This window comes from Polyodon spathula, chromosome 1 (genome assembly GCF_017654505.1).
Source record: "Polyodon spathula isolate WHYD16114869_AA chromosome 1, ASM1765450v1, whole genome shotgun sequence".
Classification (NCBI taxonomy): Eukaryota; Metazoa; Chordata; class Actinopteri; order Acipenseriformes; family Polyodontidae; genus Polyodon; species Polyodon spathula.
The window spans coordinates 69,336,025-69,355,286 of record NC_054534.1 but is presented as its reverse complement, the minus strand read 5'-3'; the positions used below and the strand labels follow the sequence as shown (position 1 = coordinate 69,355,286).

At 38.5% G+C, this 19,262-nt stretch overlaps 1 protein-coding gene across 1 annotated transcript in view; it reads right to left on the bottom strand.

The window, feature by feature from the left end:
• Nucleotides 1-2,371: 2,371 nt before the first annotated feature.
• Nucleotides 2,372-19,262, bottom strand: part of LOC121321695 (FRAS1-related extracellular matrix protein 1-like) — a 58,376-nt gene continuing 41,485 nt past the window's right edge. Inside the window, exons 21-37 of the mRNA XM_041260713.1 lie at nt 19,056-19,200; nt 18,606-18,747; nt 17,830-18,025; nt 17,083-17,347; nt 16,287-16,701; nt 13,838-14,039; nt 13,539-13,683; nt 13,007-13,136; nt 12,413-12,485; nt 11,868-12,017; nt 11,246-11,478; nt 10,569-10,616; nt 8,910-9,080; nt 8,391-8,522; nt 8,053-8,168; nt 7,545-7,630; nt 2,372-6,059 (exon numbers count right to left, since the gene is read on the bottom strand). Of these exons, the coding sequence (XP_041116647.1) occupies nt 5,857-6,059; nt 7,545-7,630; nt 8,053-8,168; nt 8,391-8,522; nt 8,910-9,080; nt 10,569-10,616; nt 11,246-11,478; nt 11,868-12,017; nt 12,413-12,485; nt 13,007-13,136; nt 13,539-13,683; nt 13,838-14,039; nt 16,287-16,701; nt 17,083-17,347; nt 17,830-18,025; nt 18,606-18,747; nt 19,056-19,200 (2,852 nt within the window). The 3' untranslated portion in view covers nt 2,372-5,856. The remainder of the gene's footprint in view (nt 6,060-7,544; nt 7,631-8,052; nt 8,169-8,390; nt 8,523-8,909; nt 9,081-10,568; nt 10,617-11,245; nt 11,479-11,867; nt 12,018-12,412; nt 12,486-13,006; nt 13,137-13,538; nt 13,684-13,837; nt 14,040-16,286; nt 16,702-17,082; nt 17,348-17,829; nt 18,026-18,605; nt 18,748-19,055; nt 19,201-19,262) is intronic.

Genomic DNA, 19,262 nt, shown 5'->3' with positions numbered 1-19,262 from the left:
TTTATTTCAAATTCAGCTGTACATAACTTTTTTTTAAAAGAGATGACAAAATGTAATTAGTATGTATGCAGTTTAGATTTACAATACATAAATATTTATTTGCATTTTTTTTGTAGTGGTCCAAAATGCAAACCATGGCAGTAAGCCATGAACACAAGCAGACAGATATTTCAAATGGAAAATAACTATTTGTCATTCAGTTTTAAGTACAGTGGGTACAGAAAGTGAAGTGTGTATAGTATTTACAATAATAACAAATTTACATAATATCAATATAACGGCAATTAAATGCCTAGTTTACAATTAATTTCAATACAACACCTGAAACGGTGTTTGAAATTGTGTTTACATTGTTTACAATCTATTTCTTAATATACGGAACATTTAAGCACAGTAGTTGAACTGCGATGTGACAAACAGAATATAGGTTCAGGTTCTACTGCTAATCCACTTCTGCTTGGTTGGTGAAGATGCCTAAACTCGCCCCAGCTGTGGAGGTTGGCCTTTCTGTGCCTCGCACTGACACTTCCACCAGTATGACCAGCTTGGTAACGCTGACTGAACCCTTGCAGTTCAGTTCCACTGTCTTCGAGGTGAACTTGGTGGGGACGCAATAGGAACAGCTGGTGTAGGTATGGTCTTTGTTTCTGGGAACATGGATAGAGCTGCACCTCCCGAAAGACAGGCTGTTCTTCAGCACTACCTTCTCACAGTTCTCATGGACTACACTCTAGTATTAAGAAAAAATATTGATTATATTAGTAATTAATGCATTTAATTACATAGGCGTACTGTATTTAAACTGCATATTAGTTACCAGAGGAGCGTATATCTGAACAGCTGAACCACAGGTACCAGAAGAACACAGATTAGGACTACAGGTTGGTTATTGGACTTTAATAAAATAACTTAAACCACAACATTTTCACATAACCCATTTCATGCAAATATAGTCAGTGGTTATAGGCTACTTTCTCCCCTAATGGTGTATATTGGTTACACTATACCTGAAAGTGTAGAATATGCACACGTGACCATTCGTAATCCTAAATGAAAGTAGGCAAATGGCAGGATTTCTATTAGTGTTCTTACCTGTAAAAATGGCAACGCCTTACAAGTTTGCTATTGGATCTCTGTGGTTTTGATAGGCACGATCGCTTCTTGGGGGTCTGGCCTTCTCTTGAACGCGAAGTGGTTCCAGAATTGTTTGGCATGTTTGAAAGGAGGAGGGTGTGGCGCCCTATGAAAGCTATCTGGTACCTGCTAAGATGGTGGTGATCGCTGCGTAATTCATGGTTTCTCTTATTCCACGACCAGGACCACCGTCCAAACTGAGTTCCTGGGGCCAAGATCCAGATAAGGGGATCCTGGCGAAAGTGTGCCTGCTGTCTTCGTTATTGTTGTTCTGTGTTTGGTTCATGACTGTTTCGATCGCTTGTTTCAGTTTTAACTCTAAGTCTTCGTTAATGCTCATGTCGGTCAAATCCATTGCAGTCACACCAGCAGACCTAACCTGCCGCAGTCGGTTTTCAATATCCGAGGCAGTTATATTCCGCCTGTGGTGGTTGCGTAAGGTCCACCCATGACTTATTGTTCTGGTTAGGACGCTGAGCACCAGCAAACGAAGCAGCATCAGACACGTTTCTTTGCATGACTCTGTCGTTGTTGTCCTGTTGACTGGTCAACTTAGCTGTAGCAAGTCGGGTATGAAAGTGAACCTTCAGTCAGGGTATCTGGCTGCTGTCAGTGGGGTGGGGTGGGGTGGGGGGGGCTTAGCCTGCCAAACTTCACAAACAAACTTGCTAGACATTTTAATTATGATAAAGTACGCGCTAATTCAACTCAGATGTCACATCAGTGCTATTAGTCAGAAACCCCATCATTTGAAGTGGCTGTCCCCATAGAGAGCAATGGAAAGCAATATGTTTATTGTGATGTCTGAGACTCGTCGATGTGTATTTCCTAAATTAACATCTTCAAAGAAAACTACCATTCGGAGCTCCTTGTCATAAATACAATATTTGCGTTGGTAGTTAGACGTGCTTTAATATTGTCAATGTGGTTTTAGTGCTTTGAAAATTTAGGGATAGTTTGTGTTTTTATGATATATATATTATATTATATATAATCCAGTGTGGATTTTGACATAATCAGTTTCATTTAAAGATTTAGATTTCTAAATCTTTTGTAGCCATCTTTGTATTACTTTAGTATAAATACATGTTAATTTGGATTCATATGTTGTTTTTTTCTGACTTTATGTGAACGAAAGACACACATTTGCCCATTTTCCCATTGGAAATAGTGATATTTTGAAATATCACTGTCCTGGTCACAAAAGCAAAGTTTGTGGGGAATAATAGCCATTTTCTATACTTTTGAGGCATAAGCAATTAGGAAATAACACTTACTACCCAGGAACAAAAATTGTGTTACATAGTATTATATCTGTGTATTCCTGACGCTTGCATTTTCCAATCCTAAGAAAAATAACCAGCTTATTTCTAATAATATTTCTGTTTAGCACTTCATAAGTTTATGAAATCATATCATACAGCAAATATAAAAGTCATGGCAATACATATTGGGCAAGGCGCATTGTAATGCAGCGTTAATGTAGGAGACGGTCGTTACTCTGTCTAGATGTGGAAATATTTGACTATTTTCATGCTCTTGCCTATCTGGCCTACAAACGAAAATGTACGTAAAAATACGGCCCAATACTTTTTAAAAGCAATTTCTAATGCTTTGCTGCACACTGTCAAAACCAAAAAAGCAAGTAACAACACCATTTACAAATATCAAGTTGTATTTATTGTTAAGGTTTGAAACAATGTTTTTTTCTTTTTTTAAACCAGAAAACAGGCTTATTGTTGGTACATCTTTTGTTAATGCAATGTAATAAAGACACTGCCATTTATAGCGGCTTTTAAAAGGTACAAAACTAAGATTGGATATAATTATGTAATGCTAGCACTGTATAAAATGTCCACAACCATCAGTGATCACCATCAGTTGTTTGTTTAGTTGGTTGTAACTCACATTGTTTGTCTGTTTCTTTAAAGCTTTCTTTTTAAGACATTCAATAAGGATTGTTATTCATAAAGTTTTTCTCAGTGCTTTTTAAAGGGGGGGTTGGAGGTTATGCTCCTGTTTCAAATTACTTTGTGCTTTGAGAAAGTTTATAGACACTGAAAACACTTCTAAATAAAGTGAGACTTTAGTTCCTTGGGGGAACATCAAAGCTCTTTAACACTGATTTTAAATGCTGCATTTCCATGTTGTGTTTACTGTGCAGATGCAGATCCTAGTTACATCAGCCAATAAGCTGTTACTGAAGCAGTTCCTATTTAACAGCAGGATTAATTAATTTATTAAGCTAAAGGCATTAATTGCTAGCCTGAAGCAAATGGATAAGTGGTTTCTTTGTTGTAGCATACTAATTAAAAGGTCAAGAACATCGATAGTCAGTATACTGTGTTATAATTTAGAACAAATTCCATTGTCAAATACACACAAACATGGTGTTATAAATGAAAAAATAAAACAAACAGAAATTCACACTTTTTATAAAATTTAAATAAACCGATGTATGTATTTATTTATTTATTTATTTTGGGGGGGGCTGCTTCAGTTTGGGTGGTGATAATACAGACAAAACTATTGTAACCCAGCAAATAATTCTGTTGTGTCTTTGTTTAGTGCAAAAGAGAAAGCTGAAACTACTGTACCTTAAATGTAAATGTCCTAACCAATTTTAAAAGGAGACTGTGGCGTTAACCAAAACCTCATGTCATAAAATGTCATGACTCAACAGTCAGTATTGAGTCTTCTTTACACTCTGCAGAGCATATCTGAGCCCCATATCAATCAGGCAAGAATATATGGAATAAACTGACAGGAAGACTGTAAACCCATTATTTGATAAAAAATATAATGGAGATTAAATACACAGAAAGCCTGGTCCTTAAGTACAACTACATATACATATTGCATGATTAAAGTTAGGTTGTCTCTCTCTAATCTAATCGGGGGTTATCGTGCGCTTACACATGTAATCAAATTCATGAGTGACTGTCCCCTTGACTGTTTTACAAACTACATAAAACACCAGAAACTAGTAACAAAAATGTATATAAAAACAATATTAACACACATTAAAATATTTTTGGTTTAATTACATTTCGATTACATTCTTAAACATTAATACAGTGCATATTTATACATAACTGTAATATAAAAGTAACATAGAACTTTGATAAATGGACAAATAGAATAGAAAGTAAGCCAACATAGTAGTTTTGCTGCAGAGTTAAGTTTACCACATTTGATTAAACAAATTACAAATGAACCTTTTCATTTTGCTACACTGACAAATTTTGCACTGAAGCTAAAGCTTAGTGAACTGGACACATTATCTTTGGCAAAACCTGATGAAAATGTAATTAGTTTAATTTAGCACCATGTTCAGTTTCAATCTGAAATAGAGAAAAATGAAAAGGCAATATACATTTAGACAAAAAATTGCTCTGGGAATACCTGGTTCTATAGGACAGTATTGTTGAGATACTGTACACATTTCATTTCTATTGGGTCCAAGTAACATTAGCCAGGCAGCAAGTATAGGCATGTTAACAATGGCACAAAAGCGCTATTATTTTAGTTTTTATTCATAGATCAAAAGCACATCTTCATGAGCTATCTGGTTTAGGTCACAAGTGTAATGTCTTGTGACACGTATGAGAATGGCATTCCATGAGAAATTTGTGACTTTGCTACTCGTGTTCGTGAGTCATCCTCACTTTGAGATTGTGTGTTATTATGTATTGAGCCATGCAGTGTCTGCAGTTAATCTGCAAGTCAGACATCACACTATTTTTTTTTTATGTTTTGCTGACATTATGCATCCTTGTATACCGTGTGTATAATATCAAGCCTATGGAACAATGAAAATGTAAATTTCCAATCAAAAAGGATGATTTGGCAAAAGTACCATGGTAAGTTGCCAAAGAGATTTGTCCACAGTGAAATGGTGTCTGTTCAGAACCAGTTGTATGGGATACGAGAGGTTCATGGCCCTTTGATACCAAGCATTACAACTTAATTCAATTACAAACATACCTTTATAATATATTGTGAAACCTGTATAAAAGACAAATGGTCTATAGTAACCACCCTGGTATTTCTTGTGTTAAATAACATGATTATGTTTGACACACACAAAAAAAAAACTTTTAGTTAGTACATCACAAATGCGGCCTGCAAAGTATTTTAGACTTTCTACTATTGTAGATGTTTTACTACTTTCCAATCACAAAACATAAAGCAGTACTGGACAGTCACTCTTGTCACAGTGTTAAAACATTTATGAATGTCAAAGGCACCAGAATCACCACCATGTAAAATGTAGTTTAACAAACACACTAGTTACACAAAGCTCGTCTTTTAGCATTGTGTGCTTGATTAAAAATAAATACAAGTAGAATAAAATATATACAAGTAACAGTTTTTAATTTAACAAAATATTCTAGTTACCTTTAACCAAGTAGACCATGGCTACATAAATAGTTTGGGTCTTTTATTTAAAGTATAAACCCATTTCCTTTTTCTAAAGGATGACACTGGACACTTCTGGGTACTGCTATACACAGACCTAAAAAAGGTTCTTCTTTGGTTATGGAATTAGTAACCCTGTTCAAAGTGTCATACAGTTTATTACAATAATCACAGATAGCCCCCTAACTTAAAGGGGTGCCTGTTTTATTAACAAACCTTCAGGCCGCTGTTTTATACTAGATCCCTGAATTGTATTCTTAATGTCCTTTTTGTGTCCCACAGACGGTCAGGCTTCCTCATTTATGTTTTCACATAGCAGATGTAGTTATGGCTTTTTCCTTTCTTGCAATCTTTCTCTTGCCACTTCCCTCTTCTCCAAGCTAACACACAGTTCTTTGCGGCCTTCCTTGATGCCCGTGGGGGTCCTTTCCTCCAGTTCGTGAAGGACACTGGCTCTCCACCAAGCCACTCCCACTTCCCTGCCTTCACTCTGTCATTCAGGCCTGCGGGAAATGTGAAAGCATTCATTCTTGATATTACCGACAACTAATTTTACTGGTGCCAACTGCTGGAGATTGTATTCATTCAAATAATTATCAATAACAGTCTTTATTATGTTTTGGTAGATGGTTATAAAATCTCTTATAGTTCAGTCACAAACCACTTGTAAAAATATACATTTTATGGTTTAGATGATGCAGTGTGTTCTCTGTCATTATCTGTTGGGTTTGTTTTCAGCTTATACCATATTGTAAGATATTTTACAAATGTTTCCAGCAAAAATGTCCTTTTTCAACAACTTTCAAGAGCAGTTTCTGAAGTGAGGTAGTTAAAATCTCTCATTTTTAATGAGAGATTTTCCATATACAGTCATCGCCGCCTAATGGGGATAATGTGCTTAAATGGGTCAGCTCTGGCAGATGGTTCTTCCCTATGCTATTTGTGTTGTTTAATTGGGATATAGTATTTTCAAAAGCTGATCGATTTTCAGACAAGACAGGTCGCGTAGCACGGTGCAGTGAGTACGTGATTACGGTGTGACTTGCCTAAACCACTGTGCCTCTCCTGTGGCTTCTCAGGCTGCCGTTGCAACAAAAGTTGGCGTGTCAACATCGCAGCTGCCTCGCCTTGTGAAAAGATGTGATTTCATTCTTTTTCATTTCATGTAGAAATAAAAAAACAGCGATTAATTTTGTTTCGGAATAAAAAAAAAAAAACTTGTATTTTAAATGATGTGTTTAACATGTAATCATAATGTGATGTGATTTCATTCTTTTTCCGTTCATTAAGAAACAATAAAACGAGGCAACAAAAGGTCTCAACTGCCTCTCGTTTAATTGGGATAACTGCTTATTCAGGATATTTTTCCTTCTCCCAAGGAGTCCCGATAAAGCAGCGCCGACTGTACTGTCTCAGTGTTGTCACTTGGGAATATAATACAGCTGCACACTCCTAATGGTCATTTCTAAATGTTCTTCACTGCAGCTATTCATTACAATTTGTTGAAAAAGGACACTTGCTATAACCCTGATGATCTCATCAAACGCAGCAATATAGACTGATACAGCACATGCAAAATAGGGTATTAAACAGGTAAGAAATGAAATATTAGCTAAATGCTGAAGATATAAAGTATTCCTTTAATGAACTAGTTGATTACCACTGGATATCTGGGTTCAAAAGTGGCTCACTTTGTCACTGCTTATGCTAGTCATTTTTCTGCTGATAAAATGCTAAAATTGGCAGCAAATACCAGTCCTCCTTAACAGTACAAAATTTAATTATAGATGGGATCGCATGAATTTTAAATCATAAGCTTGTGAGAGCCTACAAGAATTCTTGTGTAATTCATGACAAAGCATTTTGCAGAAAAAAAATATTCTGGCTTCATAATAATGTTGTGATTGACACAATATCTATTACAATTTACTGACACAGTATCTATTACACACTACTGTATATTACACTCCATTGTCTAAAATCCATACCAATCCAAAATGGCTTCCTTCCGCTGAAGTCCCACAGCCACATCATGTCAGGTTTTGAGAGAACACTAACCAGATTGCCACGATGTCTGTCCAAAAATAAACAATAAAAAATAAAGATTCTCCTCCAGCCACATAAATAATAAATGTTCAATAACTTATTGCAGCAAATATCCATGCAAAGATTGATCAAAATCAGACAAACTATCCCTGTGATACACTGTTTCAACACAATTTGATAAGCAGTTTTGAAGGTATGTAAAACCTCTATTAACCAAACAATCACTAGTCAGAATACGTAGGGCACCATGGCCCTAAGTCTGATACTCTCATGAACTGAATGACTGGTTGTCCACACATACCTTAAAAACAGTGCCTATTGCATCTCTGTTGCTGGAAATATACACCCCGAGCAGGAGTAACACAATACACAATCATGCAACAAACCAAGAGTATAACAGCTTTTCAGAAGGATATAGTATTTGCATGATCAATACAATGCTGCCCTTACATTTCTTTGCAAGCCCTTGCAGCTGAATTCCATGTTGATTTGTGGTCAGTGCTGATGTAGTAGCAATGGGTTCCATGGTAGGTCCATCCAGGAGGACATTTATTAGCACTGATGTCCTGAAATAAAATAGTCAATTTCTTTATAGGAAAGTCACTAGAATGAACTACCCTGTATTTTTAAACTAAAAACAATCCCATCAGTTTAAACTGATCGTCTTAATTGAATAATCTGTCCAGCTGTTTATAAAGCATGCTTTAAGGGTGCATTGGAAACTGGCAGCAGCAAATATAATATACTGCAACAAGAAGGCAAATCATTTAAAGCAGAAAGGTAATTACATCATTGGTTGGCTTCCATGGTTTCCAAGAAATCCCATCACAATCAAATAGTTTTTGGGCACTCTGGTCAAAATGAAGAAGGCCTTTCAGGTCAGGTGTGCAGGGCTTGGGAAAGGATCTGCTGTAGTCATCCTACAAAGAGAACCAATATCAGCTTAACTGTATTCCAGTGTGTAATCAGTAATACATTTCTGATCTCATCAGATGGCTTTCAGTTTTAACCATTCTTGATACACCACCAATCATAAGTAACTACACTTGATATGTGTATTTGTACTATTGTGATAACATTTGTCTGTCAAAACATGAAAAGACTACCTCTGTGGTACCAGTCTAACAAAGTCTCATACCAGTGTAGCTGCATTGTGTGACCACTGTCCCTTAGTACAAGACCATTGCCATACAGGATTTAGTAAGGCATGGCAATTATACGAGTTTGCAATAAAGAAGTAATAAAAAGTATAGGAGTGGATTTTGTAGTTTAATTTGTGCTTAAAATGACTTGTTGTGTTTCAGTACCTGTTTTGTGGAGTGGGCAGCTGCTCTGTCAGCATGGAGGAGCTCAGTTGATCGAGGAGAACCAACAGGATGCCTCTGCTGCCCTCTCCTGGTCACCAGTACCTTGGCTTTTTTACCAGAGCTAGATGTAGAGGTATCATCCTCCACTCTGAGTGACATGATCCCATGGTACTGAATTCAAAGAGGAAAACCCGTTCAAGGGAGAACAAAACAGTTAGAATGATGACAGTGAATCAAGCGAGACAAGACAAAAATACAGGAATAGTTACTTGATGGTAACAGCGGAAAGATTACCTGGGGGTAGCAGAAATGATCTTGGTTGCAAGTACATTACAGAATGTGCCTTGAGATATATGTACAAATCTCCTGCAACAATGTTTATTGTTTCCTCAACAATGTACACATTTCAATCAGAGCACCAGAACACTGTTGCAGGAATGAGCACAATCTGGAAACAGTAAGATGTGTGAATAAAGATGTCAAAGCACCTGGCCAAAGCAAGAAAAGTATCTTCTATTTAAATTTTTGATTTGATTTGATTTTTTAACTTTTTTTTGTATTTAATCCTGACTTCCTGGTAACTTGGGGTCCAACCAGACCCCAGCAATAAAACAACATATAACTAACAACTGGAGTAAATGAATGAATGAAAATGTGTATATGAACACTATTTAGCTTTTCCTTTACGTCTAGTCATCGTTTGGTATACTGTTTTGTTCATGCTATGCAAAATGGATAAGACCCCCAATGCCCACAGCTGTCTCCTAGCAAGTGAAGGCCCCACTGTATTCTGCGTGCTGTCGTTTACTCTGTTCCTAGCTCTTCCTGTTTTTGAGTTACAGGCACTTGAACACACCTACCGATTTGCTGCCCGTCACAGTACTGGAGCACTGAATGAGGGGGTGGTAGAATGTACGCATACGGTCATGCCTGACATCGGTGGAAAGCGCAAAGTCTGCACTTTTAAATGACATTGAAACCGGCATGCTGCTATCTGTTGAAGCAACCGAGTAATAGGTAACAAACGAAACTTAGGAGACGACTTACATCAAATGACTCAAGCCTCAGATTCGGTTTGCTTTTGATTTCGCTTAGGAACGTCTGTTCAGGACATACGATACACCACTGGAAAGCTCTAATTCCATACTTTCAAACCAGGAAGCTAGCTATTACGGTGCCTGAGATATTCACACGAGAAGGTCGGACCCGCTGATACACTACGCCTGGGGTCCTTATGGACCCCAAACCTAAAACAATTTGGGAAATTCAACCAGGCTACCTGGACTAGAATGATCCTTTACATAGTGTAACAGGATGGGTGCCTAACAACTACCTAAAAGGAAACAAAAATCAAGTTGCCAGATCCACATGATAACTGATACTAAAGCACTGTGAGGTCTGAATGGACCCCAGGTTACCTTATGAGTGTTAAAACATCTGCAGATTAATGTTTTAGTAGTTAATCATGTAGAGCCCTGATCTAATTTCAATATGGTTTTGTATTGTACACTGTAATGTATTTTGGGTTTTTTTGCACTTTTTCAAAAGACAATAATGCCCTCAGACAGGGCATGGAAAACTTAGTAGTAATTAGAATGAACCTTTAGCCAAGAGCATGAATAATGTAAAAAAATAGTGTTACCAAAGAAATTAACTTACTGTAAACACTGCATCTGTCCCATTTTGTGCAGCATATGAAGGACGGACCTGTTAGAAAGAAATGAGTACTTAAGTAAGATGCTAAATAATGGAGGCAAAGAAAACATTTGTAATCATTTCCAGGTGTAAGTTTAGTAAATCTAACTTTTTTAAAATTTAAATGTTACAGTATGGCCTTTACCAATATTGTACTCCAAAATCCTGATTTTCTCAAAAATTGTTTTGTTTTTAGCAATTTTCACCCACAAACAACACAATCCATGACATTTAATTAGTAATAGTTGGTGGAATTAGATGTAGGCTTAAATAATGCATTTGTTTGAATGCTATATTACAGGTTTTACAATTCTTCTTAAAAGCCGTGAGTTATGGTTGATAAAATGACATAAAACCTGTACATTCTGGTTTCCTCACAGTCCATCGAAAATTGTAGAAATATGCAAGCTTCTACAGCTTCATTAATATCTTGACCATTTTCCCATTCACTCTCAATATCTCCCCTCCCCATGCTTACCTAAGAAACACAATCGTTGTATTGATTTTGACCCTTTCTTTATACAAGAACATCTCACCTTGAAATACAGTAGGATTTGTCACCGTTTGCAGTCACCCAAAACGCTTTTGAAAAATCACATACATTATTCTTAATGCCATCAAAATTGTTGCCAGTTGCTTACCGTTTTCCCATTTCCGATGACCCTGAGTCTTTTCCTTGGTGGAGGTGGTTCGTATTCCTGTGGTATGTCGCCTCTTGTCCACCCAGTGCCCTCCACAGGGGTAAGTGGGATTTTTTCCACCTGAATTACACCATGGCTGGGGGGAGGATACTCAGCAGAGACTGGGGTTAGCTGACCTCTTAGTTGAGGGATAGCTGGGACCTGGCCAGTGTTTCTACTGTTACTACACTGACCTGTGTGCAAAAAATAAGATCCGCTTGGTTCAGAATAAGGTTCAACACGCATTCACATACTGATTTTATTGTTACCCTACAACCCAGCTCCAAAAAACACATTGGAGATGCGATACTTCCAAATTAAAATACATTTCGATTTATTTATTTTTTTCCCCTAAATAAAGATGGCTGTATTGTGCTGGCAAAAATAAAGTGTTAAAATAGAGTTCATAATGGAAACTAATTACACTATGTAGAACTACATGATAAAAATGTGGTGGTATTAAGATCGACCACTGTTTTGATCAACTGCATACAAACCCCATTGTCCTCTATACTGTGCACAGACGTTTGCAGTCCAAGCTAGTTCACAGTCAGGGATGGGTGCCTTCGCATCCAATTCATACCTTTCTTTGAGTCAATGATTTTCACCACTAATTTTGTCTTGCTTCCCAGCACAGTGTTAACAGGGGAGTTGAGAACCACCTCAAACACCTCCTCAGCTTCTTCCAGTCTGTCACTTGTAATCCCTATGTTCCAAGTCCTGGCTGAAACCCCTGGGAATGAAAGAAAAACACATCTTTGACTCTCAGCCACATCATTCCAGCACTACCTGTAAAGACTGGAGGTTACTGTAATTGTCATCTGCCAGCACTTGCTGTGTTCATCGTGAGAGAATCTGCTAGATTGTAGCAGCAACTTATCTTAAAATTCAAATACTTTTTTTTTAGATTTGCATGACATTTGAAGGAAAAATAGTTGAATGAACATCTAAACAGCAATCCCACTGCTAAGCCTCTTGACTCTGAAAAACAAAGGCCAGCCCTGTAGGAGTCCACTTTGAGCTCAGCGGGTGCCCAAGGAGAGAGACTGCTGACTTTGCCTCCCAGATCCAGTCCTGCAATGGACAAATTTACTCTTGAAACGAAAGGGAAACACATTAGTAACGTACCAGGATCAAACTGGATCAAGCTGGAGGGGCTGATAGTAAAATCCTTCCCCTCAGAAGCAGAGATCTCATTGACCTGAATAATAAAATAGCAACACAATAAGATTAACAAACAAGAGCTCTATGTTCTCTGTCCATCTACAATACATACAGCCACACCTGTAATGTGTTTAAGGACTGCACACGAGCTCTGTGAAAATCACATTAAGAGTAAGCAGATTGAGTTGAAGTAAGATCTCTGAAGTCAAGATGGAAAGTCACATTTGTGGATATGATTTCCCTTATTAATGATAACCTGCAATTACACTCATTATCCACTAGAGGAAGACACACACTATTGATGTCTGCATTCTCCATGCAATTTCTGTAAGAATGTGAAGGCAGTGTACATTTTCATATAGTAACAGCTTCTAATTTAAATTCCTTTCATGAAGGTGTCTAATGTGTGTCTTTTGTCAAGCAATTATGAAGCTCATTTCAAATGTATGTTGAAGCAAATGCCAATTGGTTGTCACATTAGTTTTGTATTAAGATAACAAATTGCACTGAATTGAAAACATTCTCTTGAATTGTGAGACAGCCAAGATTAGCATTTACCTTGATTCCAATGAAAGAAGAATCCATCGCATAGCCCTCTCTAGTGATTGGCAATGAAAGTGTCCCTACATCTTCACACACCACATACTCAGACTGGGAGAACTCGATTCGAGACCACTTCAGTTCAAGCCTGTAGTAAATTCAATTTCATGTGAAAAATAAGTTTATACAGTTTCAATTTTATTATTGTTAATAATTAGTGTAACAAACTCATTTTAGGATGCTGTCCACCAAGCCTCCACAACCTGCCTTCATACTGCAGCAACGACATGGTGATTATGACTTTGCCTTTAAATGTAATTTCTGTTATATTTACTGCTCTTAAAACATTGTAGACCGAAGTCTCTTTGTCCACAGAGCAGGGATAACACAAGCAGTGACAATTTTTACTTCCTCTGTCCTGGAGGAATACTATTGGTGACTGCCTGCAAATGGGCTCAAAAACCAATCATAAGTAATTGTTTGGTGATTTAAGAGTGCTATATTCAGTTTTCATTCAGATAGAAAAAAAAAAAGAACGAAAGTGTCTTACGTTTCTGGAATGCCAGTATTTCCTGTTGGGTCTGAGATCAAAACCTCCAGGCTGTCAGACAGGGCCTCCAGGGATGGGTTGATGACATAAAGGATATGTCTTCTGTTTAAATCCTTCTGAGTAAACCGCTGTCGAATAAAGTCTCCTTGAAACCAATAATAGTTAGAAAGTCTGTCTCACACCTTTTAATATTTCATCATACTTCCTTTTCAAAGCTAATTTAATTCTTAATTTGTTAGTGGTTAGTTTCTGTGATAACAGCTGATGCGGAGAGGTGGGTTTTCCTGTTGCAACCTTACCCTTTGTTGTGTTTTCCAGGTAACCAAAAGACGGAGGCCGTAGGATATGAAAGATGATCTCCTCGTCCTTGGTATCAGCGTCTGTTGCTTTTAAGTCTCTGGAGGAGATGTAGCTCCCGTAACGGCCATCCTTCAACAATTCCACCTTTGATATGCACTGGAGGTGAACGATTCTAGGAGAAGACTTGTCTAGTTGCTCTACCTAGATGACAAAAAGCAAATAAGCAGCGGACTGGTGGCTTGGGACTGACTGGGTGCTACATGGCTTTAAATACAGAATTTACATCACTGGACAAATTATAGGTAATTAGAGGTAGTGTAATTTGTAAATTTATGATGCAAATATGAACTTTTCAAATGATACTCAAAATGTGCAACCATTATTTTATATTTAAAGAAAGCTATAATCAATTACACTGTGTAACAATTTTTTTTTTTTTTTTGGTTCCTGGGTAGTAAGTGTTATTTCCTAATTGCTTATGCCTCAAAAGTATAGAAAATGGCTATTATTCCCCACAAACTTTGCTTTTGTGACCAGGACAGTGATATTTTGAAATTTACCTATTTTTCAGAACATTCCAGATAGATTCAGTGCTGAGTAAACTTGGAGTAACTTCTAGAACTTTCTAGAACTTTCCAGTAATATAAATAGTAGTATAAATACAGGGGCCTTAAGCCCACCAGTTCAGTTTAGTTCCAGCTGCCTAAGTGGATACATATCTGCATTTTTCTGAGATGGCATCAAGAAGCTGCAATGGTGGCATTCCTGATGGGTCTCCAAGGCGGTTTTACCAAGTTTCCCTGCTATCTTTGCCTTTGGGACAGCAGGGACACCAAGGCGCACTACCACAGGCGGGACTGGCCAGAGCGAGTTCTCTGTGGGGAGGAACAACGTCAAGTGGGAGCCACTGGTGGACCCCCGGAAGGTGCTGATGCCACCACTGCACATCAAATTGGGCCTTATGAAACAATTTGTCAGAGCTCTAGATAAGGAGTCGGCAGCCTTCAAGTACCTTCAAGACTTCTTCCCTAAGCTGTCTGAGGCAAAGGTCAAAGCCGGTGTCTTTGTCGGACCACAGATAAAGAAGATCCTGGAGTGCAATGAATTCCCCAAGAAGCTCACTAGTAAGGAGAAAGCGGCTTGGAACAGCTTTGTCGCAGTGGTTCGGGGCTTCCTGGGCAATCACAAGGCCGAAAACTATGTGGAGCTGGTTGAGACTCTGGTGAAGAACTACAGCACAATGGGCTGTAGGATGTCCCTCAAAGTCTATATCCTTGATGCTTATCTTAATAAATTCAAGGAGAACATGGGAGCATACTCGGAGGAGCAAGGCGAGCGCTTCCACCAGGATATACTGGACTTTGAACGCCGCTACCAAGGACAGTATAATGAGAACATGATGGGAGACTACATTTGGGGGCTGATTAGTGAAAGTGATTTACAGTATAATCGTAAATCTCGAAAAACTACTCACTTCTAAATCTTTTGTAGTCATTTTTGTATTACTTTAGTATAAATACATGTTAATTTGGATTCATATATTGTTTTTTTCTGACTTTATGTGAACGAAAAGACACAAATTCGCCTGTTTTCTCATTGGAAATAGGTAAATTTCAAAATATCACTGTCCTGGTCACAAAAGCAAAGTTTGTGGGGAATAATAGCCATTTTCTATACTTTTGAGGCATAATCAATTAGGAAATAACACTTACTACCCAGGAACAAAAATTGTGTTACATGGTGTTATAAAAGGTCATTGGTTTTACAGAAACTGATATTATACCGCAGACAGTAATATGAATCCTGCTTTTTTTGTTTGTTTACCATTTAATGTCTTCAAGGTATTATTTCTTGTGACCCAATATATTTCTGTTGATTGGATTTCACAAGAAGGATTATAAACTTTATTAAATTTAGTAGTCTCCAATTGTTTTTATCATTTTCTCCCCAATTTGGAATAGCCAATTATTTTTAGGCTCAGCTCACCGCTACCATCCCTGCGTTGACTAGGAAGTGGCAAAGACGAACACGCGCTGTCCTCTAAAGCGTGTGCCATCAGTCAACCACTTATTTTACACACTGCAGGTCTACCATGCAGCCACTTCAGAGCTACAGCATTGGAGGACAACACAGATCTGGGCAGTTTACAGGCAAGCCCGCAGGCTCCCGGCCAGACCACAGGGGTCCCTGGTGCGCGGTAAGCCGAGGACACCCTGGCCGCCATAAGCCCTCGTCCCCTAGGAGCTCCCATCCATGGTCGGCAGTGGAATAGCCTGGACTTGAACCGGTGATGTCCAAGCTATAGGGTGCATCCTGCACTCCACATGGAGAGCCTTTACTGGATGTGCTACTCGGGAACCCCTATAAACTTTATTATGTCATTGTAGTACCTCTTTACCAATACTTAATGATATATTGCTCATTAAAATGATGGATTTGTGTTAGTACCTGAATAGTGAAGAAGACTGGCTCTGTCTGCTTTTTCCCATCAACGAGGAAACCATGGTTGGTCCCATCAGATGCCACAAAGCTGAAGTGGTCGATCTGGGAGTCCCCTCCAGCGTGTTTGTAGGCCAGGTCCATGCTGTTCACATCGAGCTGGGTGAAGCTGTGCTGAAGAAGCGGGGAGCCGCGCAGGGAGAGCTGCCCATACCGGGGGAGCTGTGCCAGCTGGAAAGTAAGGCTGTGTGCTGGGGTGTCTGGGTCAGAGAGCTGCAGGGCCTCAGGTGGAATCACCATCATCGAGCCCTCCAGCACGTGCAGGCCCGCGTTGCGGGAGACCGTAGGCAGGACACGGTCAGAGGTCTCAATGGTAATCTCCACCGCCCCATTTCGAGTGGACATGCCGTTGCTGACAACGAATCTGGCAAGGAGACAGGCAAGGCATGCCTTCAGCATGTGTGTATGTTTGTTTTTCACTGCATCTACCAAAACTAAATGATAATGCACACCTATTACTACAGGGGGTGTCTGCCATCTAAATTCTCAAAACAGTCAGGGGCTTTGGCCCAGTCCTGGTCCTTTTTAATAAGGCATATGATGTGCTATGCCATGCTAGTACTATATTAAAGATCTTGTTTCTAGTTAAATTATTTAGTATCTCAAACCTTTTAGTAGGTCATGTGGACTTAAACAACATTTTAATGTTAATAAATACACCTTTTTATCTTTACAGTATTTTGTCAGTAATACCTTTCATTTTGACAGTGCCTTTAAATTCCAAGCACATACCTTGCAGTCTTACCTGAACACCTCCTTCAGCGAATCTGCTCTGTTGTCATGAACAAAGCAGACAGTCTGTGCGGCGATATCCATCTGACTGAAAGTGGTGATGGGCACCCTGGGGTAACTAACATACTCGATGTGGCCACCGGCAGGCGGAGAGGTAATGACATACATCAGCTCTTCAGGCTTGTCAGTGCCATCCATGGAAAGCAAAGTATCAGTGGTCAACATGACCCGCTCTCCTTTGGAGATTTTGAGGGGTTTAACAAAAATCGCAATGTCTCCTAGAAGGAAACATAAAAAAGGGTCACAGTGCAGTTCAGCAGTGTTTCTGTTGCACAGAAAAATGCTAAAGTAATCTGTGCATATGAGACCCACAGTAAATGTTCCCAACATTTGGAAGCAGGATTCACATGAAATAGATGTGTCGGCACATCACAGTATATTCAAGGCAAACTTTAGGACATTAATTAAACTGAAACTTGTTAATACAAAATATATTTATATTTGATTGCTAGGTGGATGGTGTATGAATCTGTCATTCACTGGAACTCTTGCACAGTATGTGTACTTTTTACATTTGTTATTTATGAGGTAGACTAGCATAGTCCAGTTATCATTTTGGGCCATGATGACCACACAAGTACATTCCACATTATTATTGTTGCTGTGGATTCATCAGTTTAATACCAATATCAACACACATACTAGGCAGGCTGAGAAGGACTATGCTAGTCTATTTAAAAGGCAAGATACATTTTTCTACCTTTTTCCATGTCCTTGACTGTGATGTAGAAGTGCTGAGCTGGAGACTGGTTGCTCCCATCCCATAGATGAAAGCTGAAGGAATCCTGGCCGACGGATCCTACAGTTCCTGTGTGCAAGTACCTCAGGAGGTTCATATCAATGTCCTCTTGAGTGCAGTTCATCCCAGCAGAGACAGTAACCCAGTCAGAGCCTACCTGAGACAGCGATAAGAAGAAATAGGCATGTTGCTATAATAACAAAACTACACAAAAACAGCACCGGGTTGGGGGGCTTGTTTATTATTTTGGATGGATCAGTTGAGATGTAAAAATAGAAACAGTAACAGTTTTTTTTTTTTTTTTGTGGGGTAGGGGATGTCTCGTTCTTGACACCTGCATTTCCCACTTGTTAGCAGGTACCTTAGTCCAGCTGAAGACAATATGTAAAAGGAAAACAAAGGGGCGAATTCAAAGCTTTAACTCAATAGTTGGTTTACTCCCTGGTCCCACCTTTCATGATCATATCACTGAAAGTGGGCTAACTCATTCGCAGGTTTATGTTTTTCAGAAAAGTTTCTGCTATACTATAAAAAGATTATTGCCTTCTGCAGTGTGCTAAATTATATAGATCTGAATAATATCTCAAATATTCTTCCTTAAGGATGACAATGATAAATCTACAGGAATAGTTGAAGACAACAGTAATGTTGTGGCAGACCCCTTAGAAAACAACATCACATTTTCTTAATTATACCCTTGAACGTCATACTTTGTATAGTTCTCGGCATCCACTGACCTTCTTCTGGAGTACTCCTTGCCCTGGAATGCCATCAAATACAAAGTAGAGATGTTCCCCAGGAGAATCATTATCTTCTGCAGAGAGGGTTGCACTGGAGATAATCCTGGACTCTCCCATCACCACATCCAATCCATTATTCCTAAGCAAGTCAAAACAGTGCAGTTGTTTAGCTATTGCATTAACTAGACAGAATATTATATTATACACATTTACAAGTCAAGTCAACCAAATGTTTTAAGTAGACCAATACCTGTATAAATAAGTTCCTAGTATTGTGGACCAAAGTTTCTTAAAAAGTTTTTTGATATATTTACAGTTATGAAATCATGAGATGAAATGTTTCCCTACTCGGGCAAATTGTACTGTCATGTGGCTTTTTAAGTACATTATTAATTATTAGGAAACAAGATTAAACAAAACTAAACAGAGAATATCAAATAAATGTACTTTATAACTTGGGGCTTCTCGTCATTGACGGGAAAGATCTTGACTGAAATAAATCTGCGGACATCGTGTTTTCCATCCGACAGCTGAATCGTGAAGCCATCATCCATGTTCTCTGAGTCATCATGTATGTACATGAGCTTCATTCCTGGAAAGTGAAAATGAAAAAGTCTGTTTTTCCAAGCCTAGACCAACAATTGTTCTCCATTC